We start from the raw sequence: 26,899 nt of genomic DNA on the forward strand, positions 1-26,899 counted from the left end.
TTAATAAAGTAGAATAACATTTATTTATTTCTTAAAATTTTTATTATACATGCTGTATTCAAGGAAAATCAGGACCTTTAAAGAACTCAAATTAGATATAAATTAAGTTCAGCTCTGAGCTGGGTCCAGGTCACGTTCAGCATAGAAACAGCTAAGCTGCAGCCTTCTTTTCCTTATAGGTTACCATCATTTTCTTGATCTCAGCAATAGCTTTCCCTGGATTCAGACCCTTGAAGAAAGAGAAAATCAATAGCAAATGATAACTGAAACCGAATGGGAAAACCACGAAACCTTGGGTGAAACACCTTCCCCAGCTGGTTCAGCGTCAAAGCAAGCTGAATGCAAACCAAGTTCCTTAAAACCACGCTAAATTTGACTGGCTTTAAAAAACAAAACCCAAACACCCCGCTCCCCTGTAAAACCCGACAAAAAACCAAAAGGGCCAGGGCTGAGAGCTCCCTTCTGTCTCTGCTTTCAGTCAGTTAAACTGGTCAGCTGTCTCCGGAGAGAGCTCTGCCGCTTTGGACTCCTGGCGTGGCTGTCTCAGCAGGCAAACGGGCCCAGGGCAGAGCCACGTCCTCTGACTGCTCAAAGATGTCTGGGATGGTGTTTTTTCTGTGACTACAGGCCAATGTCAAAATCAGCCAGATCTAAATCAGTACATTATTATCAAATCATCAGCGCAGAAGTCAGCATGTACAAACTCTCACAGGTGTGTGGAAGAAACGACCCTCCCTGTTAACCCTTCATAAACGCCACTGCGAGTCTGACTGGCCAACAGCGCCGGTATCAGCTGCAGTTTGGCCCTGCAGCTGTAACACTGAATGTCAGCTTTATAGAAGTAGGAGGTTGACAAAGAGGTATTTGGAAAAATTAGACAAGGACTTATCTGAGGTTGTCGAAGGGTCCCCTCACTTTAGAAGGATAACTCTAACTCTGAAAAAAGTGGTGTTATGGAAAGAAGAAAAAAAAAAGGAAAGAAAGGAGATCATGAGAGAAAAAGAGAAATGGAGGAAGAAGACACTCTTTGCATCCTAACGTGGAATAATCTCCAGAACATACCAGGTGAAAAAAGTACAGACGAGTGTCACGTGCAAAAGGTGGCAAAGAACACATGCATTTGTGTGTAGCATAAAATACCTCTGGAACGTCACCCAAGAATCTGATAACATCACTGTTTCCAGGGAGATGGCTGGGGGAGCGTGGTATGTCCTTCCAAATCTGGAACACGTGAGTATTTCCTGTCTCCGCAAGGTCACTAAGGGTGTTCAGACTTGTAGGAGGTCAGTACGCAGGAGTGTGCCCAATCCGTGCGGGAAGAGCGAGCCCTGGGACAGGAAGCAGGTGCCTACTTCTAGGCCAGACATGCCACCGACCCGATAGTGACCTTGGGCAAGTTACTCTCCTCCTACCCCCCACCTCGGGCTTGGCTTCCTCATCTGCACAACAATGGGGTTGCACTCAAGATTGGGCAGATTGGGCCTACGTCTAAGTCTCACAGCCCCAAAGTCCAGGGTGAGGCACAGAGAACCTATTCTTGGTGATCTGTGCTGTTTGCTGCCCCCTCAAGGCACAGGTTTTTTTTTTTTTGAGACAGAGTCTCACTCTGTTGCCCAGGCTAGAGTGAGTGCCGTGGCGTTAGCCTAGCTCACGGCAACCTCAAACTCCTGAGCTCAAGCGATCCTCCTGTCTCAGCCTCCCGAGTAGCTGGGACTACAGGCATGCGCCACCATGCCCGGCTAATTTTTTCTATATATATTTTTAGCTGTACATATAATTTCTTTCTATTTTTAGTAGAGATGGGGTCTCGCTCTTGCTCAGGCTGGTCTCGAACTCCTGAGCTCAAACAATCCGCCCACCTCGGCCTCCCAGAGTGCTAGGATTACCGGCGTGAGCCACTGCGCCCGGCCAAGGCACAGGTTTGTGACCAGGAATGCACCCCAGTCACCTGCAGAGCTTCTGAAGAAACACACAAGCCAGGCCCCATGGCTGGAGATGCTGTCTCTGACTCAAACAGGCTCAGTACCCATGTTTTTTTTTTAAATAACAGGTGACATTTATTGTGCTTACTGTATGGCGGGCATGGTTCCAAGCACTTCTGTGGCATAACTTGCCTCAGAGGTCAGAGTTCATTGGGGCAGAGCCCGGATGGAAGCCCAAGCAAAGGGGTGTTGGAGCCCATGTGCTCCCCGACCAGGCCCCATGGCCTATCCTGATGCTGGTACCAGGTGGGAAAACCTGCAGCAGAGGGCGGGGCCCCTGCAAACACAGCGGGTTTCTGGGCCAAAAATAAGTGAATTATCCAGCTTGGATTTCATGTTTTCAAACACATGCTATATATAAATATATATTTTCACTGCTAACTGGTTAATCTAGAGTTTTCCATCTTGCTGCCCACTGACTCACTGTACCAGTTAAGTGAAATCACTCTGCCCATGGTCTCTGTGCAAAGAGCAGCCATGTTCTGAACCACACGCCCTGGCTCTTCCCTGCCCACTGGGCAAGGCTGGCACCTGCTACGGTTTGAATGTTTCCTCCAAAGTCCATGTGTTGAAAACCTAATCCCCAATGCAATAGCACTGAGAGGTGGGACCTTTAAGAGGTGACTAAGTTACGAGGGAGTGAGTTCCCGACATAAGGGTAAGTGTGGGCTCCTCTTCCTCTTGCCCTTTCCCTCTCTTGCCCTTCTGCCATGGGATGACAGCACGATGGCCAAGGCCAGATGCTGGCGTCATGCTCTTGGATTTCCCAGCCTCCAGAACTGTGAACCAAATAAACTTCTTTTCTTTAGAAATTACCCAGTCTGTGGTACTCTGCAGTAGCAACACAAAACCGACCGAGACAGCACCCAACCAAAGGGCAGCCAGTCTGCAGCCAGCCATGACCTCTGATGTGCTGGCGTGGGAAGCCGAGTTGGAACGATGCAACAACGTCCTCTCGGGAATGTGAGCTGAGAGGGTGAGAGCAGACAACGGTGGCTGAAGCTGGAGGTGTGTTGGGAGGCAGATTCCAGGCCAGGGTGAGCCAAAGGCAGCAGCGAGTGTGAGCAGGAAAAGGGAGTGAAAGCTAGGACAGCTGGAGCTCTGAGTCAGAGAGAAGCTCCCAGCTCCACAGAGCAGAGAAAGAAGGGCTGGTTGCTAGACAGCAGAGCAGATTAGTGGTCGATATCACAAGACAGAGACGGAGAGGAAATCTAGTCCCCCCAGCCACCTATGACCTGATGGCTTTTGCTTTTTGGTTCCTATGAAGTCAGGCTGAATGCAGGTACCTGCTCATGGATTCCTGTGACATCCTTAACTCCCTCAATGTCCCTGTGTACCCTCCAAGTAGAGTCTGCTCCTGAATCTGTTCCTTACAACCAAGAGCCAGACTAGCTCCCAGGCTCACACTGAGATGACAGGCAGACTCTGTCCCCTTCCCATGGCAAATGATCAGGTTTGCACATGCCACTTCTGGCATGTCGGTTCTTAGGGAGAGCTGAGGGCCACCAGCTCCACATACCTTGGGACAGGTCCTTGTGCAGTTCATGATGGTGTGGCAGCGGTACAGAGAGAACGGGTCCTGCAGCTTGGCCAGGCGCTCCTCTGTGAAGTCGTCTCTGGAGTCAATCATCCAGCGGTAGGCCTGGGGACCCAAGGCTGATGAGCTGAGCTGCCCACCTCAGCAGCTCTGCTCCCACTCAGAGCTCCAGAGTGCAGAAGGGGATTCACTCAGCTTAGGTGCCTCGTCTCTGCACTCTGTCTGTCTTCACGGCACCTACCCGCGCTAGACTCTCCATGTCTTTGAGTAAACTGATTCTTTTTTTTTGAGACAGAGTCTTACTCTGTTGTCCGCGCTAGAGTGCCGTGGTGTCAGCCTAGCTCACAGCAAGTTCGAACTCCTGGGCTCAGGCAATCCTCCTGCCTCAGCCTCCTGAGTAGCTAGGACTACAGGCATGTGCCACCACGCCCGGCTAATTTTTTCTATATATTTTAAGTTGTCCAACTAATTTCTTTCTATTTTTTTAGTAGAGATGGGGTCTCGCTCTTGCTCAGGCTGGTCTTGAACTCCTGAGCTCAAACGATCCGCCCGCCTCGGCCTCCCAGAGTGTTAGGGTTACAGGCGTGAGCCACCACACCTGGCCAACGGATTGATTCTTTCAATTCAAACATGCAGCCCAGGATCAGCAGGCTGTAAATGACTGACCCCATGATCCCTGGGCATGCTCTAGCAGTATTACTCAGAGGACCCCTATGATTCCCAACAGCTCGGATCATCTAGTACAAGTGACAAGGGTGAGCGTACTTCATTATTCAATCTCTACATGGCTGGGATTCGATACTGGCCATGTGGTCACACAATGAAGTAACTTCTCTTTTTGTGGGAAAATGAGAAGTTGTTTTTTGAGTCGCTTGCAGTCTGTGAAAAGCACTGACCACAAATCTAAAAAGCACAAGCTTTCTGGCAACAAAGACAGTAACTTTGTTTTTTTTTTTTTGACACAGTGTCTCACTCTATCACCCTGGGTAGAGTGCAGTGGTGTCATTATAGCATAGCTCACAGCAACCTCCAACTCCTGGGCTCAAGCGATCCTCCTGCCTCAGCCTCCTGAGTAGCCAGGACTAGAGTTGTGCACCACCACACCCGGCTAATTTTTTCTGTTTTTTGTAGAGGCAGGGTCTTACTCAGACTGGTCTCCAACTCCTGAGCTCAAGTGATCCTCCTCCCGCCTCTGCCTTGAGTGCTAGGATTACAGGTGTGGACAGTGACTTTCTTTGCAGTGATACTACTTTCCTTCTAAGCAACCCCTAAACCCAGGCCCTCCTTAGCCTGGAAACAATTTCCAACCCGACCGCTGGGTAGATGCCTCTCAAAGACATTTCTTTCTCCCCTGCTCACACAATACAAATCCTTGTGAGAGGGAGATGGAGAGCCTCGGACAGATGTGGGCAAGTGGTCAAGTAACAGTTTGCTGCACAGAAAACAGATTTAAATATCTGCAAGGCATGGTTTGCTAAAAAGCATGCCACCACCCCTTAGGGTGACCCTCGCCACCCTGAAACAAAGGCAAGTTGCAGATGAAGCCCCAGATTTACTGAAAGCAAGTGAGCACAATGCAACCAATGAAGGAAACCAATCAGACCCTCAGAAGGGCTGGCTCGCAACAATCTACTGTCGATGCTTGAGTTTCAATTTCTCCTAAAGCAATTGAGGAGCACCTCACCTGCATAAGAACCGCAGGCCCCAAATATTTGTCTCCGTTCCACCAGTAGCTGGGGCAGCTGGTGCTACAGCAGGCGCAGAGAATGCACTCGTAGAGCCCATCCTGTGTGGGGAGAAAGGGGAGTCAGGAGCATGTGAAGGAAGAGACGCTGTCACGTCTCCACCCAATTAAATGTGATGTCTGAGGTCAGCACGTGCACAAAGTGCCTACTTGAATGCAAATTTTCTTGGCAAAATCCAAAGGCTGGTTTGCAGAGATTCATCATTCACAAAAAAGATCTTGTAAGTGAAATGTGAACATTGCTGGATGAGAGCCCAGAGTTCTTGAGTCCAAGTACAATGCATTTACCCTTTAATGAACAATAACCCCTCAACTTATCTAAAACAGAAATCAACAGCAACAAAAACCAAAAGCAACTTACCACCAGGAATGCCGTCAAGAGGGGAGAAATTACAAAGGCCCTGGGGGCTGAAGTATCCTGGTGGTCTACAACAGCTATTGCCCTTGGCTCAGCAGAAGAGACCTCAGATTTTCACTGGGATCATCAATATCACCCTAAATCGCCAATCCTGATTGAGGAGCACGTGCTTCCCATGCTCTGCGCTCTGCCTCATCTGATCGTCACAGCGGTCCTGTGCGGTGAGTACTGGCTACTCCCACTCACAGGCAGGGAAGTGAGGCTCAGAGAGGTTAGTTAGGCCACGTGCCCAAGGACACACGGCTGCAGACAGCACAGCCGGCATGTGGCCCCTGCAGTTGGCTCTGGTCTCCTATTCTTTCACACCTGCTGCACTGGCTCAGATCTGCCCAGCCAGTTCTAATAAACTGGACGTTCTGAGTTTGGAAACAACAGGAATGGACTGAAAGCAGCAAAACAGAAGGGGCACGCTGGCATATGAGGTGACAGCTGATAATATAGGAGACACAACTGTTGGTCGTGACTGAACCATGGTCTTCAACCCAGTCTACATCATGTTCAGGTGGCTGGTGGGAAGGTCAAGTGCCACACAGGTCTAGAAGGCTTCTGGTCATGGGATTACACGCCTTCATAGTAGTCCTATTCTTTAAAGCACTTATAGGAAAATCTGTTAACAATAAATTTATAATAATTTTTTAGGTAGAGCTTGAAGGATAAAGATGGTCACCTAGCCTTATTTACAACAGTAAATAAGAAACAACTGTATTTTCCCACAGTAGTGGGATGGTTTAATAGTGCATGGTGAACACACCTGAAGCTGTAGAAAGCAAAGCGTAAGTTCATGTTCATGAAGAATTTTTTTTTTTTTTAATTTAATTTTATTTTATTTGAGACAGAGTCTCACTTTGTTGCCTGGGCTAGGGTGCCGTGGCGTCAGCCTAGCTCACAGCAACCTCAAACTCCTGGGCTTAAGTGATCCTTCTGCCTCAGCCTCCCCAGTAGCTGGGACTACAGACATGTGCCACCATGCCCGGCTAATTTTTTCTATATCTTTTTAGTTGTCCAGCTAATTTCTTTCTATTTTTAGTAGAGACGGGGTCTTCCTCTTGCTCAAGCTGGTCTTGAACTCCTGACCTTGAGCGATCCACCCGCCTCGGCCTCCCAGAGTGCTAGGATTACAGGCGTGAGCCACTGCGCCCGGCCCTCATGAAGAATTTTTAAGAACATGGAGAAGATGCTCACAATAATATAACTGAAAAAAGCAAGGTAGAAAGGCATATTTACATTTTGATCTCAGCTACATAAAAATGTAATAGATAAATGACAAAGGTGATTGTAAATATTAACAGAAGTTATCTTTTGGTGGTGGAATTATAGATTATTAAAAAAATAATTCTTTGTATTTTCCAATTATTTAAGTTAAGCGTACTAATTTAAGGAAGCAAAAAATGCTAAACAAATGTTTAATATTTAAATGAGTAAATTTGCATTACAAGTTGAGCATCCCAAATTGGAAAATCTGAAATTCGAAATGCTCTAAAATCTAAAACTTTTTGAACACTCACATGATGCTCAAAGGAAATGCTTACTGGAGCATTTTGGATATTGGATGTTTAACTGGTAAGTATAATGCAAATATTCCAAAATCCGAAAAAATCTGAAGTCTCAAACACTTCTAGTCCCAAGCATTCAGTTGAGGGATACTCAGCCTCTATGTAGAAAACATATTGAGGGGAACCCTTCATTCCCTAATAATACCACATCAAGGACATGTTTATTAGCTGTGGACTTGCCTAACCTGAGAATGCGAAATGACTAGCTGAGCCAGAGTGGCTGGTTCCAACCTGGACTCTGAGCTGCGTTAAGATTCTCTGGGAGTTAGAAACAGAGGGGCAGAGCTACATCCCGTGAACAAGAAACTCTAAAGAGTAGTCAGAGGCTTACTTTGAGTCATAACATTACTGTACTGACCCTCATCACTGTGATGGAGACAGACAAGGCAGACTCACTAGGACTCTTTCTTTTTCTTTTTTTTTAGAGACAGGGTCTCACTCTGTCGCCCAGGCTGGAGTGCAGTGGTGTGATCATAGCTCACTGCAGCCTCAAACTTCTAGGCTCAAGTGATCGTCCCACCTTAGCCTCCAAAGTAGCTGGGATTACAGATGCATACCACGCACCTGACTAATTTTTCTACTTTTTTGGTAGAGATGGGATATTGCTGTATTTCCCAGGCTGGTCTCAAACTCCTGGACTCAAGCCATCCTCTTGCCTTGGCCTCCCAAAGCGCCGACATTGCAGCTGTGAGCCAGCATGCCCAGTCAAAGACTCTCCTTTCTTAACATTTTATGGGGAAGAGGAGAGGAGGCTCAATATTCACCAGATCCTAAAAGGTAGAATTCATTTATTTATTCACACAACTATTGTTTATTGATAAAATAATATGTGCCAGGGTCTAGGAATCCAGAAGAGAATAAGACACTGCCCCTGCCTTTGAGGTAAGCCTGGTCCATTAAATGGACAAGCACATAAATGATTCTTAGGATAAATGCTGTATGGAGGAACGTACAAAGTGGTGACCACAAGACAGCACACGTGCTTGGCCCCACATAGGCATGTGTGGGGCTCCATCTCCATTTGGTCCCCCTTGCCCCCCAATGTGCAGAGAGGGGGCGTGCAAATCAGAGAAGACTTCATAGAGGAGGTAAAAGTAGGGTAGAAGAAGAAAGAGCCTGAAAACTTAATAATGATGCTTCCACTTTACGATTTTATAGCCTGCATACAGGAATAGCAACTCCAAGAGAGTGAGAAGGCCAGTAGCAATCCCACACGCCAATAACCAGAAGTGTGGTGTTAGGAAAGAACATCAAGGTTCTAGGTCCAGTCTTGCCATTAGCATTTAGCTTTCATCTGTAAAGCAGGATGGTGGTAGTAACATTTGCAACTGGCCAGCACGTGTGTTTTATTTTGCCCAAACTGAGAGAATAGCTTGGACGTAGCTGCCAACTTTTAAAGGCCGGGCAATTTACACACTGGTTTCTTTTGAAAAAGCTGAACTGGCAACATGGCCACCATCTGCCCCTCGAGGCAGGGCATGGGTGCTCCAGCTCCTTGGTCTACTCTGGGCCCTTCATGGCTTCACACTACCCACCCGGCCCTGAGAGGATGGGTGTCCAACCCTTGGGTAGAGCTCCTTTCCAGAATATACGAAATGGTCTGCATTAGCTCAGGCTGTGCCTCCTCTCAAGCATGCTCCTGGAAAACATCTCTGCAATGGACTCCTCACACCAGGACAATAAATAGGGAATAATGACCAGTTTCTCACGATCTTCTATGGACTGCAGGTACTGCTGCTTGCCTTCCTGGGACTCATCCTTCTTCTTCAAGTAAGGTTCAATGGATTTGTACTGTGCATAGAAGTTGCTCAAATCCTGAGGTTAAGAGGAAGAAGAAACGGATCAGGTTCTATCATCACCTCAGGTTTCTCATCTACCCCGGTTGCTTGGATACTGCCTACTTTTCTGCCCTACGCCAGACAGAAGCCAGACTCTTCCTTTGGCATGACTGTACGCAAAGATTACAAAAGGAGAAGTGGTCACAAAGTTACACATGGTTAGCAAATCTCTCCCTCACCTATCTGGGAAACTTTGCAACCCACAATCCTTTCCCCGCTACCTGCCCTTGAAAACACCAAGTCAGCAAAGGTAGTCAAATACAGGGAGGCAGAAACTAAAGTAGAATTCATAAACAACCAGGCGCACTGGTGGTATAGTGGTGAGCATAGCTGCCTTCCATAAACAACCACTGCTTTCCTAACTGGTATTTTCCACATGATTTCTTTGTAGTTATGGCCAAAGTCTTCATTTTTGGGAGTATTCCAACTCTAAAATTCTGGGCCCTGTTATTCCCAAACAACCCGCACCAAATGAGCTGCTGGAGGATTTTCTGGGCGTTTATCTTCCGCCATTCAAATTCTTTAATTAAACTCAGGCCACGCTGTCCCAGATCCGGGGATTTTCCTAACCCTCTCAGTGACACTGTGGTCCTCCATTTGCATAATATAGGGGAGACAGCCCCATCAAATTGTCTACCATCTGACTAGAAAAGGACTTTAAATACTTGAAAAAATACTGCCCTGAAGAATAATAGTATGACACACATATGCACCACCTTCCTGCAAAAAATAAAAAAGAGAGAGAGATGCAGAAACTCACAGGAACAAGATCCTTTATCACATACATATGTGGAAGAGGGTAGATTTTTGAGACTTTATTGATGTTGGGGTCAATCCTTCGGGTACAAGCTAGGGTGTTGCCTCCGTTGATGTTCATGGCACAAGAGCCACAGATACCTGAGAAAGACACACACACTTGAGACATCTTCACCCATATTCAGAGTCAGCCCTACCCAAATCCTTTCTTCTGGGTCCTCCTTGCTCCATACCAGGCGCAACATTGACATGGAACATGCCTGTGGCAGCTGCCTGTTGCCTTTTCTTCTTTTCCTCCTTCTTCCTGCCCAGAATGTGGATCTGTTAATAGCAACGACAGTTCCAAGAACCATTTTGTGACCATGTGGCAACCCTGCCAAGGATGGCACTGGAGGAGGCCAGAGGGGCCTGGGTGCTGCTGGTACCATGGAATTCCCATGCCAGTTCTAAGCTCCATGTGTCACATATTTTGAGACAAAAATCAGCCTCCATTGTTTTAAAGCCACTCCTATTTGAACTCAAATTCTTTTTTTTTTAATTTTAATTTTTTTTCATTCTGATGCCCAGGCTGGAGTGCCGTGATATGATCATAGCTCACTGTAACCTCTAACTCCTGGGCTCCAGTGATCCTGCCAATTCAGCCTCCTGAGTAGCTGGGACTGCAGACACATGACACCACATCTAACTAATTAAAATTTTTTTCTTTGTAGAGACGGGGTCTCGGTCTGCTACCCAGGCTGGTCTCAAACTTCTGGGCTCAAGTGATCCTCCTGCTTTGGCCTCCCAAAGTCCTGGGATTACAGGCACAAGCCACCGCTAAATGGCTGAACTCAAATTCTAACAGATACAATTCATAAAAGCAAATTAACATTGTCTTGGGTGGGCATGGTGACTTATGCAGGCAGATTGCTTAAGGCCAGGAGTTTGAGGCCAGCCTGGGCAACATAGTAAGAACCGGTCTCTACAAAAAATAAGAAAAATTAGCCAGGCATGGTGGTGAGCACCAGCTACTTGGGAGGTTGCAAAAGGAGGATTACTTGAGCCCAGGAGTTCAAGGTTATAGTGAGCTATGATTGGGGCCACTGCACCCCAGCCTGGGTGACAGAGCAAGATCCTGTCTCTACAAAAAAAGAAGTCTTGGTCATCTTAAGGTTGAGGCCTGGATATAGATTATCAAGAGATAGGCCTCTTATTCTATTGTCTCCCCAAAACAAGCAGTATAGTGGTTACCCCGGGGTGATGAAATCCACACAAGCTGACTCACATGGACTTTCCAAAGAAGGGAAGAATGAACTAATGTGAAACCAAAGTAAAGCAAAGTAAAGCAAAGCAAAGCAAAGCAAAGGTGCTGACCCAGGACGCTGACATGAGAATTTTCTTAGCCTGGACCTATTTCCTGTGTATGGAAATTTCCTAGGCATTTCAGAGTTTAAAAATGACTATGCAGTCTAAACCCCTGGTACTACTTCTCTGAAGCTGCTTTCTGAAGATCATCAGGCCAGAGGAATGTGCCTGCTAGTGAAAGCTGCTCTGGGTTATCACTTTTGTAAAACTATAAAAGGCGGTAAGACTCTCCCTCGCCTGTAAATCTTAGTAAGTGTATGAGAACACAAAGATCTGTCTTAAGCAAATACTCCTAAATTTCCCTAAGAGACTTAATATTTATCAAAACATTTATGTATACCTGGCATCCAACCAGAGCAGTTTGCTTTTATAAGAAATGGCATGAGATTTAAAAACCAAATACAATAAACTTTCTCTTAAAAAGGTCCCCTGGGAATTCTTTAAATAAATATGGGAATAAAAAGGAGTGGCAATTTAATACAATTCTGCCTCATATATTTTAGTTATGTTCTTGGCTTTGAAAGAGTCCTACCCGGGAAGGTCACTGCAAAGCACCTCCATTTCCTATGTTGCCAGGGCTCACGTGGGAAAGGCTGGTGTTTAATGCAGCAGAATGTTCCCTGAACAGCAGGACCCAGCCGCACTCTCATAGTACCTGTCAGCATTGGCCACACTAAGATTAGCTGAATCAAAACAGATGTTTTAGAAGCAGGACTTTAAATGCTTGAGATGTATAGCAGAACAAAAATAGAAAGCGATGGGCTAATAGCTATACTGGCTTTTTCTTTTTTGGAAGGTTGTATTAGGAAGAAAGCTCAGGGTCCTCGGAGAACCAGGCTACCCTCTGTTTTTGTTTCATCTCGGGTTTTCCAAGCCCAGTCAGCACCTGAGAGTGCAGTTCTGGAGCCCAACAGCTTTGACTGACTCTTGGCTCCCAACTATCTATGTGTATTTGCGGAAGTCCCTTAACTTCCCTGGGCCTCAGTTTCCTCATCTGTACATTGAAGGTAGATAATAGGACCTATCTACCTCACATAAAGTACAAGAACAGAGCCTGGCGCACAGTCCAGCTCCGTGGCCATCAGGGCCAATCTGTCTTCGTGGCACCTCATGCATTTGCCAGATCTGACGATCACTTGGGTTTTCTTGAAATCAATAAATTCATATTAAGAAACCATTTATATCCTTGTTATACCATCATTAGCAATTATATTTTTCTTTTTTCTTTCTTTCTTTTTTTTTTTTTTTGAGACAGAGTCTTGCTTTGTTGCCTGGGCTAGAGTGAGTGCTGTGGCATCAGCGTAGCTCACAGTAACCTCAAACTCCTGGGCTTAAGCGATCCTACTGCCTCAGCCTCCCCAGTAGCTGGGACTACAGGCATGCGCCACCACGCCCGGCTAATTTTTTTTCTATATATATATTTTAGTTGGCCAGATAATTTCTTTCTATTTTTAGTAGAGACGGGGTCTCGCTCTTGCTCAGGCTGGTCTCGAACTCCTGACCTCGAGCGATCCACCCACCTCGGCCTCCCAGAGTGCTAGGATTATAGGCGTGAGCCACCTCGCCCGGCCATTAGCAATTACATTTTTCTAATGGGTAAAATAAACACATAGCTATTCAAGTAGACAATGTTGGTTTGTACTCTGCCTCAAATCAGCTCAAGTGGCACCAGCAGCACAAGTAACCACAGGGAGATGCTGTTCAAACCAACCTTGAACACAGCTACTACACACATGTCATGCTGGGAGCCAAAGGGAGACACACACATCTCCCCTGTGGACAAGTGTGGTGTGCAGTGTCAGCTAGAAGCTCTCTACTGCCCCTCTAACAATGAGCCGAGTAGCACTGACCTGCAGTCAGCATATCCGTGAAGCAGTCCCTGCAGTGGCTCGCAGGACTACCAGAGGCAGTAATCACTTGACAGAAAACTCCCAAAAGGAAGTAGACTCAGAAACCAGAACTTGCACCATGGTTTGAATTTCAGACACATTTACCCAAGAAAAGGAACTGTTAAGCACAGCAAGGTCAACCAGCAGAGAGCTGCAGCTGTTCTCCGCGATGTCTCCATCAGTTTTGGCCAGCCCAAGCCTCTTTTGAGAACTAGAACATAAGTGTCTGGGGTCTAACAGGAATGAAAGGCTCACCTTCTCTGCATGACCTTCGGAAAGTCAAGGTAGAATCAATTTCATTCTTAATCTTGATTAAAGCATCCAAAACCATAGGGCCACACCTGACAAAGAAAAAAGAAAAAAAAAAAAACCAGTTGTATTTATATAAAGCTCAACCTCCCTACATTTTATTATAACAGGATCTGAGACACCTGGATATATCAGCTGCTCCTCTTATCCATTTGGCCTTCTCAAGTCACATTCAGAATTTCCCCCACAGTTTTAGTTTTGCACATTCTTACAAATTTTAAGTAGTGCACAGTTCTATTTTGGTGACCACATTGCACATACATTTCTCAGAAATGGAAAATAGTAGAAGTAGTAGAGAAGTATGTAGGTTAGGAAACAACTTCCATACACTGGCAGTTTTTGTTTTTTACTTCTAAAACTCTCTGCTAAGTTTTCCCAAATAATTGATTTTAAATTCCAGTTTTATTTTTAGGATCTAGATAATAAATATCTTTAAATGGTTAGTTAGTAACAAATAACACATAACCATAACAGAAAATGTAGCATAGAGCAGCGGTCCCCAAACTTTTCAGCACCAGGGACCGGTTTCATGGAAGACAATTTTTCCATAGACTGGCGGTGGGGAGAGGGGGAGAATGGTTTCAGGATGATTCAAGCGCATTACATTTATTATGCAGTCAAACCTCTCTGCTAATGATAATCGGTATTTGCAGCTGCTCCCCAGCATCACTGCCTCAGCTCCACCTCAGATCATCAGGCATTAGATTCTCATAAGGAGCGAGCAACCTAGCTCCCTCGCATGCGCGGTTAACAGTAGGGTTTGAGCTCCTATGAGAATCTGATGCCACTGCTTATGAGGCAGAGCTCAGGCCGTGATGCAAATGATGGAGAGAGCTGTAAACACAGATGAAGCTTTGCTGGCTTGTAGCCGCTCACCTCCTGCTGTGTAGCCTGGTTCTAAGAGGACATGGACCGGTACCAGTACACGGCCCAGGGGTTGGGAACCACAAGTATACACAATAAAAGAAATCCAATCACCCCCAGTCCTCTAATCCAAATCACTGTGAGCATCCTGGGCATGTGGGGGCAGTGATGTGGTGCTAAGAGTGGTAGCACCCTGGGATTGGGACCTGGAGCACAGGCTTATTTTCTGAAAGAATATATGTAATACCGGTGTTAGCTCTTTCTTAAACATGTCCTATGGTTCATCAGTGAAGTCACCTGGGCCTGGAGTTTTATTTGTGGAAAGGTCTGGATAATACATTCAATATCTACAATATACATAGAGCTATTCACATTTTCTATTTCATCTTATATCAGTTATATTTCTGAAGAAATTAGTTTATTTAGGCTGGGCATGGTGTCTCACACCTGTAATCCTAGCACTCTAGGAGGCCAAGGTGGCAGGATCACTTGAAGTCAGGAGTTTAAGACCAGCATGAGCAAGAGTGAGACCCTGTCTCTACCAAAAACAGAAAAAAATTAGCTGGGCGTGATGGCACATGTCTGTAGTCCCAGCTACTTGGGAGGCTGAGGCAGAAGGATCGCTTGAGCCCAGGAACTTCAGGTTGCTGTGAGCTAGGCTGATGCCACGGCACTCTAGCCTGGGTGACAGAGCGAGACTCTGTCTCAAAAAAAAAAAAAAAAAAAAAAGGGAATTAATGTTTTCATCCAAACTGTTCAATTTATCACCATTAAATTATTCATAATACTCTTAATATCCATATGATCTGTACTGGTATCTTTTCTGTCTTGATATTGGGATTCTATTTTCTCTCTTATTTTGACTCGTCTTCCTAGGAGTTACCAATTTTATTGACGTTTTCAAAGATCTTTTGCCCCCAACTGACCATTGTTCTTTATTATTTCCTGTCTTCTGTTAATACTTACTTTGGTTTTGTACCTTCTCCAGGTGCGATCTTAGATCACTGATTTTAAAGCCTCTGGCATTTGAAGTTATAAATTTCTAAGCAGTCCCAGGTGCACCCTGCAAATTGTGAAATGCTGTATTTTCATTATCATTTAGTTCAATGTATTTTCTAATTTCGCTTGTGGTTTCTGCTTTGATGCATGGATTATTTTACTCTTTCTGTTTTCAAATTTATTGCATTGTGGTCAGAAAATACACTCCGTAAGATTTCAGTCTCCTGAAATTCATCGAGATTAGTTTACAGGCCAGTATCTTGGTGAATGTACCATGTGCACTTGGTGTGTATTCTGCCACTGTTTGGTGTGTTGCTTCAAAAACATTAATTAGGCCAAGGCGGTTGATAATGTTGTTCAGATTATCTGTCTTTACTGACTTTTTTTTTGTTTTTTTGAGACAGGATCTCACTCTATGGTCCTGGCTAGGGTACAGTGGCATCATCACAGCTCACTGCAACCTCAAACTCCTGGGCTCAAGCGATCTTCCTGCCTCAGCCTCCTGTGTAGCTGGGACAACAGGCATGTGCCATGATACCTGGCTAATTCTTTAAATTTTTTTTTATCATCAAAAAATAGTTATGAGTTTAACTCTTTCAGTTTTTGGCCACATTCTCTAAGTTTTGATTTGCAATGTCTTTATTTTCTATGTATTTTATTTTTTTCCTGATTAAACTGGTAGTTAGAAGACTGCTTTTTAGTTTCTAAGCAGTTAGTGTTTTTTATTTATATTTTCAATATGTGTTCATTTTATTGTATTATGGCCAGAAAATGTATTTAATTTCTATTTTTCTTTGAATTTTGCTAAGGATTTTGGTTGCTGAGTAAAAGAAGAAGAAGGTTTATATCCATTAATTCTATCTCATTAATAGCATTTATATGTTGACAAAGTCAAAATAAGCACTGAGCGTATCAGTGGTTTTCAAACTTTTAATTTTTGGTGTCAGGGAAGCTTTTGCTCAAAACAAATAAAATATTCATTCACTTATAAATAAAACAGATCAGAGAACAGTTGTGGTTTCATGGAGGGGGTGGAAGAGCAGTGGGAGGCTAGAGCCTAACTCACTGGATTCTTTTCCCTTGGCTACCTGTGGAATTCCTTAAAAGTGGAAGATGATGGAAGAAGAGTGGTTCTGAGAAATGTCATGTGAAGAAGGACTCAAACTGGTGTTGCAGGTTTTGAAGATGGAAGAAGAGGAGCCACAAGCCAAGGAATGAGGCAGCCTCTAGAAGCTCAGAATGGCCCTCAGCTTACAGCCAGCAAGAAAGCAGGGACCTTGGGCTTGTAACTATATGGAAATGAATTCCACCAACAGCCCACATAAATAAAAAAGATATTCCCCTGGTCTCCAGAAAGGAATGTAGCCTGCTGACACCTTGATTTTAGTCTGATGAGACCTGTACCAGCCTTCTGACATACACAGCTATAACATAATCAATTTATGTTGTTTTAAGCCACTAAGTATGTGGCAATTTGCTCCAACTAGAAATAGAAAACTAACACACAGGTCCAGATCATTTTTAATATTTTGACCACATGCCCTCCTTGTCCTATCACCATTCAAGTTTCTGGCGCTTATCATTGTTATAGAATACATATGTCCAGATGTAAAAGATATAATCAAACGTTCAGCATTTTAAAATTAGCAATATGCTAAATGACTTCAAATATTGTGCATAAAGTAAATTCTGCCAGTATTTCTAGAAATCTGTCATATTTTCATTTGGGGAAGAAAAGAAATTTCACAGCTAGGTACGGTGTGGCTCATGCCTATAATCCCAGTCAGTGCTTTGGGAGGCTGAGGCAGAAGGATTGCTTGAGGCCAGGAGTTTGAGACCAGCCTGGGCAATATGGTGCAATTCTGTCTGTACCAAAAACAAACAAACAAAACAAAAAACAAACAAAACACTAGGCATAGTGGTGCATACCTGTAGTCCCAGCTACTCAGGAAGCTGAGGTGGGAGGATTGCCTGAGCCCAGGAGTTCAAGGTTAAAAAAATTTCTTTTCTTTCTTTCTTTTTTTTTAACAAAGAGACAGGGTCTTGCTCTGATACCCAGGTTGGAATACAGTGGCATGATCATAGCTCATTGTAACCTCGAACTCCTAGGCTCAGGTGATCTTCCCACCTCTGCCTCCTGAGTAGCTAGGACTACAGGCATGCACTACCATGCTCAGCTAATTTAAAAAAAAAAAATTTTTTTTTTTTGTAGAGATGAGGTCTCACTATGTTGCCCAGGCTGGTCTTGATCTCTTGGCCTCAAGCAATCGTCCTGCCTCAGCCTCCCAAAGCTCTGGGATTATAGGCATGAGCCACCATGTCTAGCACGTTATTTATTTTTAGTATTATTTTTCTGAGTCAGATACCTACTTCATACTTGTTTTAAAAACAGATAACAATGGTGCCTTCTTAGCGCAGCAGGCAGCGCGTCAGTCTCATAAAAACAGATAACAGATTCTATGACCATTGGATGATCTCAGATTTTTAAGCCTAAGCATATGAAAAGCATGCCCCTGAATCAAATCAAGAGCTCTCCTTCCTTTATCAAATAACTGGCTTTCACAGAGATACTCACTTATTCAGATCAATTTCATAAGTCTGCATACGAGGTTTATCTCCAGCCTTGTCTGGGTCCCATCGATAGATGGCAAATTTCTTGATCCGGGGAGCTGTGGCTGCAGCTGTCTGGGCCCCTCTACAGGACTGAAATTTTAAAAAGTTCATAAAAAGGAAAAAACATTAAAAATGCAAAATAACTCCATTTAGCTAGCACAATACATATAATACTGGATATGAACCCACAGATTACTGATACATAATCTTCTTGGCAAAGGTACAGTCACCCGACATCCAATAAATATCAAAAGCACTTATCGTATGCCAGACATGGTACAAGGGGCTGGTGATACAGCACTTAATAAAGCAGACAAAACCTTTATCTTCACAGAACTTTGTAGTGAACAAGAGTGAAATTAAATATTCACAATAAAGTGTAAAGAGTGATACTGATGGGAAGGTACAAGGAGCTGTGGACAAATACAGCAGAGACTAAACGTGTGGAAGGGGTCAGAGAAGGCCCCCTCGAGTGCTGCTCAAGCTGAGGCTTGATGACGAGGGATTGAGGGGAAGGAGGACGCGGTGGTACAGGCCTGGTGCGGGGAGCACAGCGCAGTCGTCAGAATCTAAGCACTGTCCAGTAGGAGGCAGGTGGCTTGAGGAAGGATGGGAAAGCGGTAGATGTGAGGAAGAAAAGAAAGACTTGTGAGCTGAGTTTTGATTTTATCCTAAGAGCAATAAGAAGTTAACGAAAATTATTAATCAGGGGAGTGACATAATAAAATTTTTTTTTTATAAGGATATCAGTGGTTATGAAGGGAGAATTTTCAGAATAGATGTGGGGAAAGTGGTTAGAAAACTATGGCAGTTTTATCGAAACAAGATGCTGGTGTTTTAAAACTAGGACAGAAAACAAGATAAAAAGTACTTCATCTAAACACAATATAAATTTAGGGAACTAACAAAGAGCCAAGTTCTGTTCTCTTTAACGATTTATCACATCTCCCTAGAATTTACACTCTCTGCCAGTAGGCTTCACACAGTGGGCCAAGGAATCTTGGAGCCACCTCAGGGGCTGCTGTTAAGTGGGTCAGGTTTAGTGGGTGGGCCTCCAACTTCCCTCCTTCCTTCAACTACGACACATAAGAACACATTTGCAAAAAGGGTGCTCCTGTTCCCCCCAAAAGTTTTACATTTAAACTGATATCTATTTTTAAAGCCGCTATTTATTATTGCTAGACACTGTATTAAATCCTTTATATTAATTGCTCTCCTGAATATTCATTTTAAAGATGAGAAAAATGAAGTTCAGTGATCAATGATGGGCCAACGATGACAGAGCTGGTGAGTGGAGGAGCTGGGATTAGAACCCAGGTCTGCCTGACTCTAGAACCCAGGGTTCTAAACACTGTACTGGCCTATTTATTTGTGAATATTGTTAGGGCTCTTACTGGTGCTGTCTTCTCGTTCTGTCCGAAACTCCTTTAGGCCACGAAGCAGGTTATATTTTACATTTCCCAGCAGACCCTGTCCATACCTTTGCATATAGCAGTTCAATCCATAGTTAGGAAAGATTGGAGAAAGGAGCAAAAGCTAAGCAGTAGACTAACATAAAAATGTGATTTATTTAAATGTTCCTTAAAAGGCCATTAACAAACAAAACAAAAACAACCCACTATATATAGCAGTTACTCATAATGCTAAATCAGCAGCTAAGCTGTCACCACCACTCTCCATAGTCCCCGAAGCCCTTTCCTGTTTAAGAAGATGAAACAAGGCACAGATCACACATCAAGACCTTCTGAGCTTCTACTGTGGGGAGGGAGAGGGGAGGATCTGGTCAGTCCAAATGGCAATTATAAATTGAACCCTCAATTTTTATATAGAAATATTAAGACTACAGTTCAGGCTTGCTAATTCTTTTATAAACTGTTAAAGAAAGCAAAAACGTCAAAGGTTAATAGACTAATCACAAAAATGTACAATGGTGTTTATTACTTGCTGGTAAAAAGTGCCCCAAATTAACTGAAGCTGAATATATATCAGGTATCAGTATGAAAGAAGAAAATGAAGATAAAAGCTGTGTTTTACCTTATCACCAAGCTGGCTGAGATCGTTAACAAAAGAAAAGCCATTTCTACAAACGGATGTTTTTCACTAGAAACCCCATTTTGTAAAATGACGGTTGGCTAACGCCACCTTCTGGTATTTTGGAGGAAGTGAAAAGAGGAAGGATTAGCTATACACTAGCTCCATTAGCTCCAGCTGACTTTGCTTGCTTAATGCCCCCATCTTTTTTGGCATTTTAAGAATATTTAAGGTATAATTCATTACAATAAAATTCACTAGTTACTTCACTTGACCAGCAAAAAAAAAAAAAAAAAAATCACTAGCTTTAAGTGTATAATGTGATGAATTCTGACAAAGCAGTGTAACCCCACCATAGTTACGAAAGAACATTTCTATCCAAAAGGCCTCTTGTGCCACTTTACCATCAGTCCCCTCTCCCTCTCCTGGTAAATGACCAGCTTCCCATGGCTACAGATCTGCCTTTTATAGAATTCATATAAATGGCAGCATACGGTATACAGTCTTGTGTCCAGCTTCTTTCATGCAACATAATGCTTTTGAGATTCATACATGTTACTGCATATATCTGCAGTTTGTTGCTTTTTGAAAAAATTAACCTTTTTATTTCAAAATAATTGTAAATTCACATGCATTTATAAGAAATAATACTGGGGCTGGGCGCATTGGCTTATGCCTGTAATCCTAGCACTTTGGGAGGCTGAGGTGGGAGCATTGCTTGAGGCCAGGAGTTTGAGACCAGCCTGAGCAACATAGCTAGAAGCCATCTCTACAAAAAATAAAAAACTTAGCAGGGCACGTGCCTGTAGTCCCAGGTACCTTGGAGGCCAAAGCAGGAAGAATGCTTGAGCCCAGGAGATTGAGATTACAGTGAGCTATGATGATGCCTCTGCACTCTAGTCTGGGTGACAAAGCAAGACCCTGTTTCTTAAAAAAAAAAAAAAAAAAAGAGAGAGAGAAAAAGAAAAAGAAAAAAAAGAAATAGGCTGGGTATGGTGGCTCACACCTGTAATCCTAGATAGAAAAAATTAGCCGGGCGTGGTGGTGCGTGCCTGTAGTCCCAGCTACTCAGGAGGCTGAGGCAGGATCATTTGAGCCCAGGAGTTTGAGGCTGCAGTGAGCTATGATCACTCCACTGCACTCTAGCTCGAAGACAGAGTGAGACTGTCTCAAATTAAAAAAACAAAAACAAAAACTGAGATCCCACATACTCTTTACTCTCCCTGATGGGAACATCTTGTAAAGCTGTAACACACCACCACAACCAAAATACTGACAATGCCAGTCAGGACACAGGACATTCCCGCCACCACAGGACCCCTAACTTGTGCCCTTTATGGCCACGTCCACTTCTACCCTCCCTCCTCTACTCCTTAACCCCTAGCATCACTAATCTAGTCTCCATTTCTCTAATGTTGTCATTTCAAGAACACTATATTAATATAATCATCTAGTATGTAGCCTTTTGGGATTGGCTTTTTTCATCCATGCAAGTGGCTCGGTACATCAATAGTTCATTTCTTTTCATGGCTGAGTAGCATTCCATGGCACGCTGTACCACAGTTTGTCTAACCATGCAACCACTGAAGGACGTTGGGGTTGTCTCCAGTTTTTGGAGTCAATGAATAAAGCCGCTATGGATGTTTGTGGACAAGTTTCTGTGGGATTTTAAGTCTTCATTTCTCCGGATAAATGCCCAGGAGTGTAACTGCTGGGTTGTATGGTAGCCACATGTTTACTTTTTTAAGAAACTGAAACTGCTTTCTGGAGTGGGTGGCTGCTGTGCCTGAGGCAGGCAGTAGGGGAAGTGGGACAACACGCCTTTTAAAAATATGACTCCTTCAAGTTTTTTACCATCTGACTTGAACTTTAAACAGAATCTTGGACTCTGGAGTTCTCAGCTATAACCTCCTAGTTCTAAAGCATGATTCAGTAGTATTGTCAGTGGACAACAGGCACCAGGCTCTATCAAGCCGGGTTTCACTCCCACAAGGCCTATCAGAGACGACTATGGTTACCTGCAATGGGTCTTCCCTTCAACACCTCTTTCTAATCTGTTTCATGTCCACTCTACAAAGAGACCTGTTCATGTGTATCTTTCCAAAAGGGATTAGGTTTGTACTAGCACTGATTTAGGAATAATTTTAAAAGTCTTTTCATATGCATGATGTGAGATAAAATCAATGCCAGAAAAAAAAAAAAAAAAAAAAAAAAGAAGCCAGGCATGGTGGTGCAGGCCTGTGGTCCCAGCTATTCGGGAGGCTGAGGTGAGAGGATTCCTTGAGCCCAGGAGTTGGAGAACAGTCTGGGCAACATAGGGAGACTTTGTCTCAAAAAAAAGAACAGCAATTCAAGATGTACCACAACTTAATCTTTTAAATCAATAAATCTCAACATATGTTTTCTTCCCAAAACAACTAATTTAAATTCATTTTGAGTTAAAAATCTTATTTTGTATAACACCTGATGAGGTAAGGGGGAGAGGTTACTAGAATGAAGAGAGAAGATACTAAAATCGAAATGACCAGAGAAGGTTATAGTTGTTCATTTTTAAGTCTGTACAAGTTAATCCACAGGATTATGATACTTGTGATCTACCAACAAATTCCCTGAATAGCAAAATTTAAGAATTTGTTACACAGATTTCACTCATTGAGCCCTTAGCATGGGCCGAATTATCTCTCATCTTTATGACATCTCTATGAGAAACATTTTATTGTTTATTTTATTGTTCAAAGATGAGGATAGAGCCAGGATTCAAACACAGGTCATTTGATTCCAAAACCCGACATTTTAGCTACTGTACCAGTAGTGAAAATGCAAATACAAAACAGAATAGCACAAAAAGATAATTCCTTTTCCCAAACAGATTCAAGGAACAACAGAAGTTGTTACTCTAAACATACAATCAGACTATGTGATCTTTTTCTCTTGCTACTTAGGTCCAGCAATTTATACCACAAATCCACAATGGAATAGAGCCCTACAAAAGCATTACTACCTTAATCTACAAGACTGATGAGTATTCAAGACAGAGAGCAGATTCTAAGAAAATTTGGATAAGAGTAACATCACAGTTTATAATTTAAGCAAGGTAATCAACAACTGGACTGAACTGGACTGAGGAGAAGGGCGAGTTCTGGATGATGCCCATGGCTAGTTGCTGTTCCTCTAGGAAGGCTTCCTTAGGGAGCAGGCTGGGAGCTAGATAGAGCCGATAGAGATTTGGGCAGGAGAGGAAGGCAGGGAAATGAAGAGAAGGAAGACAACAAGCTGTGTATGAAAATAAGCCTGAGGAAAACAGAAGGTGCAGGCTTGTTTCTTAAATGTGTGAATTGGCACTGATTTAAATCCAAGCTCTGTCACTTACTAGCTGCGTGTTCTTAAGCAAATTACTTATCCTCTCTGATTCTATTTCCTCCTCTGTAAAGGGGCAGCTTGTATTCATATCTACTTCTTAAAATAAATAGAGGGTCAAGTGCCTAGCATAGCCCAGAAAACAATTCTGCACTTCAATACTGGCAACATTATCAGTCTTCGCATTATATTATTCTGATTCACAGTTAGGTATCCTCGCCCTGCCAGCAATTGGAGCAATGAGGTGTACAATTCTAAGCAGGCAGATCTTGCCCTGAGTTCAGAGTCTAGATGAAGATATAAAGCAACACAAACAACAGTTAATATATTACAGTTAAACACTTAAAGGCAGAACTGTGGCTCAGTGGTGCAGACTATATGCGTAAAAGGAATTCAGAACCCGAACCTGAATATTACCCACAGGTAACACACTAAGCTCATTATTGGATTCTTTTGAGATGGCTTTTGTGGGTATAAATGTACATTCCCACAAGGGGGTGGGGGGTCTTCTGTTTCTGTTGCCCTCAGGAGGTCCTGCAAAGGCCCTGCCAGCATTGACCTATGAAACTGGCCTTTTCTACAATTCATTCGTGCAAGAGGGGCCTAACCTTTAGAACTCACTCTCATTGGTGGGGCTGTCACAACTTAACTGTTTGCTCAGCAACTATAAAAGGAACTGGTAAACAAGGTCACTATCAATCACCAATTTAATGCTCAGAGGACATTGGCTTGAGTCTCTGGTAAGCTGGCCTCTTCCTCTATCTTTCCTTTGCAGAAAGACTGATGCAGAGAGAGTGGATGACTTGTCCAACTTGACATATAGCATGTTGGCGACAGCTAGGATTAGAGCATTGGCAATATGTACTGTGTTATGCAGCCACAGCAGGTACAGAGAGATATCCTTATGTAAGTGCAAGAGGGGGTTCTGCTTGCTCACCTTAAAAAGGTTGTTGAAAAGCCAACAAGAGGAAACAGACTGAAAAGGATTTGTAAATCCTTAGTCCCTTAAGCATGCAATGGCAGTTTCCCTTCCCCTTACAAATGTTCCCATTTAGAATGTAGATATAAGTGTGTAGTCTCTCCCATGACACTAGGGGCGCGGGAAAATCTATCCCTGCACGTTGAATAGTATAAACAAGAACAGCGCCAAGCTCTGTACCCATGCCAACTCTGTGAGGTCGGCATTATTATGCGCCCTTACGGTCAGGAACACCGAGAAGTTATTAGTGAAACTGTGAGTGACGCTGCTTTAAGAGACCCAGTCTTTCCTGCAGCCCCGAAGTCCGGACCCTTCAGCGGGCTGGGTGCATTCCCTCCATCTCTCCCTTTCCTTGCCCTGTCCCCAACAATTCACAAGTCCTTTCCTTACACGTCCAATCCCGGTCCGGTCCCTCTTCACTGAGTCCTTAACCTTGGACCTCGAACCCCGGAGGAGTGACATTGCTTCCAGTTCCCATCCCTCACACCACACAGGTCTCTCTTTTCCGCAGAGGCGATAGACTGGTGGCAGAAAAAGGGTTCGGGGCGCCAAAGTGTGGATTCGAATTCTTGTTCAAACAGTCATTCGCTTGCCATCTGACCTTGAGGAATTCAAGTCCCTTCTTTGAACTTCTTTTTTTCTCTTATCCCTAAAAAATTGCCTCCGTCCTGACTAACTAACAGGCTGCTGCGAGGCGCAGACGGATAACGGACAGGGATGCTCCAAGGCAAACTCAAGCACTACGCAGATGGGAGGAGATCTTCCCTCTCCCTGAGGCCATGCCCACTGCTCCCTCAGCCTTTCCGCGGTCCCCTGAGCTCTAGGCAGTCTCCGTGACTTTCCTGCCTCTTCTCTCCCCTCGGCTCCGGGTCTTACCTGTAGGCAGGCTCCGCCAAGGGTTGTAGCCGGAAACCGGCGCCTCAAGGAGAGTCCGATCACCGCCGCCATCTTGGCACCTGACGTCAGCCCCACCCCTTAACCCTGAGGTCGCGCTCCGCCGGCGTCCCGTCTAACACCGCGGACCTTCTAGCCGCGTAGGAGCCACCGAGTGGGGGGCCGCTTCCGGTTTTCCGGGCGGCAGAAGGGAACGCAGAGCAAGCCAAAGCGAGCGTGCGCAGTAGCTGTCAACGCGGCGCATGCCCATTTGGCCTCTCGCGTTTCTAAGGTGACCTTCCCAAAGGGGGAGGAGTCTGAGGGGGAGGGCGGCCTAAAAGGGGTGGGGCTAAACGAAGAAGGGGCGGAACCTCCAGCCGAATCCCTGCCCCGATTTTAACCCCTTTCTTCCTTAAAATTCGTCAGTCTTATCACTCGTCTCTGACGTTTAGTGGCTTCTGTTAGACATTTCTCCCACATACAGTGCAGTTTGCCCGAGACTGTCCAGGTTTTAGCACTGAGAGTCCTGGGCAAATCGTAACTGTTGGTGAATGAACTGAGGTGATTTCAAAGAAAACTGGCAAAGGTGTCATTCACTCGTTCATTCATTCATTCACAAATATGGATGGAGTACCTACCACGTGGCAGGCGCCAGGCGCTGGGATGTCACAGGGAGTGAGCAGCCAGGCAGTGAATTTGCTCTCTAATGGTGGAGATTAAGTAAATGCAGCCAGCTCTGCTCTGTAAAACGAGGTTGCACAGAGAAGGGCACCCAGTCCTTGGTGGCTTCCTTTGCCATTTAGCCTCAGAAACTGTTTCTACTCTGCACCAAATATTATGCTCCAAAGTCTCACTTAGTCCCCACAACAGTCCTGTGAGGGCAGCTTGTTTTGTTTTTTGTTTCCATCCTCTTAGCTGCTTTTCCAGCGCCCTCCATGGACCCGCTCAGGGCTTGCCTCTCCTGGGGACTTGATTACTTTGGGCAGACAGGGCCTAGGTCCTCCAAGTCACTTGGTCTTTTCAGTCACCCCAGGTGTCTAAAGAGGTTGTTAACTTTGCAGGTCCCCGGTTTTTCCTAGGAGGCATGTTTTTCCCTTTCTGCCTGCTTGTTTTTGACATTTTGTGGCCATTGGTTTCCACACTCACAGCCTATTTAGATGCTACTGGGAAAATGAAGGTGGCCAGACAAATTGGTTGGATGGGCTAAGTTTCTGGGGTCCTCGGCTGTGGCCTCTTTAGAGGAGGTGTGTATTGAGGCCTGGACCCCTGAGTCTTACCTTAAATCTTCTCTTCAATGCTGCATGACCTTGGACAAGTCAACTCCTCATCTCTGGTCTATAGTTTCCTTGCCTTAACGATTAGGGTGCTGGGCCAGCTGATTTAAGATGCTGTGATTCATATGGTTGCCTTGCAGGTAACTGGTGACAAGGCTGAAGTCACCTTGACTTTTCACTGGGGTTGACTCAGCACTGGAATAGGGCTTCTCCAGTCTGCCCCCAGGGGCCTCTTGGGCCACCCAAATTGGCTGATATCATGGGAAGACTGTCACTCTCCTGCTTATTCCTCCTGATTGAATTGTCTTTTGAGCTGAAGGAAGAGTGTCCTCTCCCTCCAAGTGACATATTGAGAATTGGTCCTCTTGGCTTTTTCAGGGTTCTTTCATCTCAAAGGCAGATGTCACCCATAGATAAGCGACTACCCTTTTACTTTACTCAGGTCACCTTGGAAAAAGCAGTCTGGGGCCAGCAGAAGTGAGACCTTGATTTATGGAGGGGCTCTTGGTGCCAATGGGCCCACGTGCCCTGCAGTCACA

General features: G+C 44.5%; 1 protein-coding gene across 2 annotated transcripts; it reads right to left on the minus strand.

Annotated features, from left to right (window-relative positions):
• Positions 1-25,259, minus strand: SDHB (succinate dehydrogenase complex iron sulfur subunit B). 2 transcript variants are annotated; one of them, XM_069479407.1, is made up of 8 exons: positions 25,090-25,259; positions 17,809-17,936; positions 13,317-13,402; positions 9,887-9,969; positions 8,933-9,049; positions 5,204-5,305; positions 3,502-3,624; positions 1-229 (listed from the first exon to the last, which is right to left on the minus strand). In XM_069479407.1, the coding sequence occupies exons 1-8, from the start codon at positions 25,159-25,161 to the stop codon at positions 152-154; spliced, it is 789 nt and encodes a 262-aa protein (XP_069335508.1). In that variant the 5' UTR covers positions 25,162-25,259; the 3' UTR covers positions 1-151. The 2 variants fall into 2 exon arrangements, with proteins under 2 accessions (XP_069335508.1, XP_069335506.1); XM_069479405.1 differs by having other exon boundaries at positions 9,833-9,969; positions 25,090-25,256.
• Between the last annotated feature and the right edge of the window lie 1,640 nt (positions 25,260-26,899).

This window comes from Eulemur rufifrons, chromosome 8 (assembly GCF_041146395.1).
Source record: "Eulemur rufifrons isolate Redbay chromosome 8, OSU_ERuf_1, whole genome shotgun sequence".
Taxonomy (NCBI): Eukaryota; Metazoa; Chordata; class Mammalia; order Primates; family Lemuridae; genus Eulemur; species Eulemur rufifrons.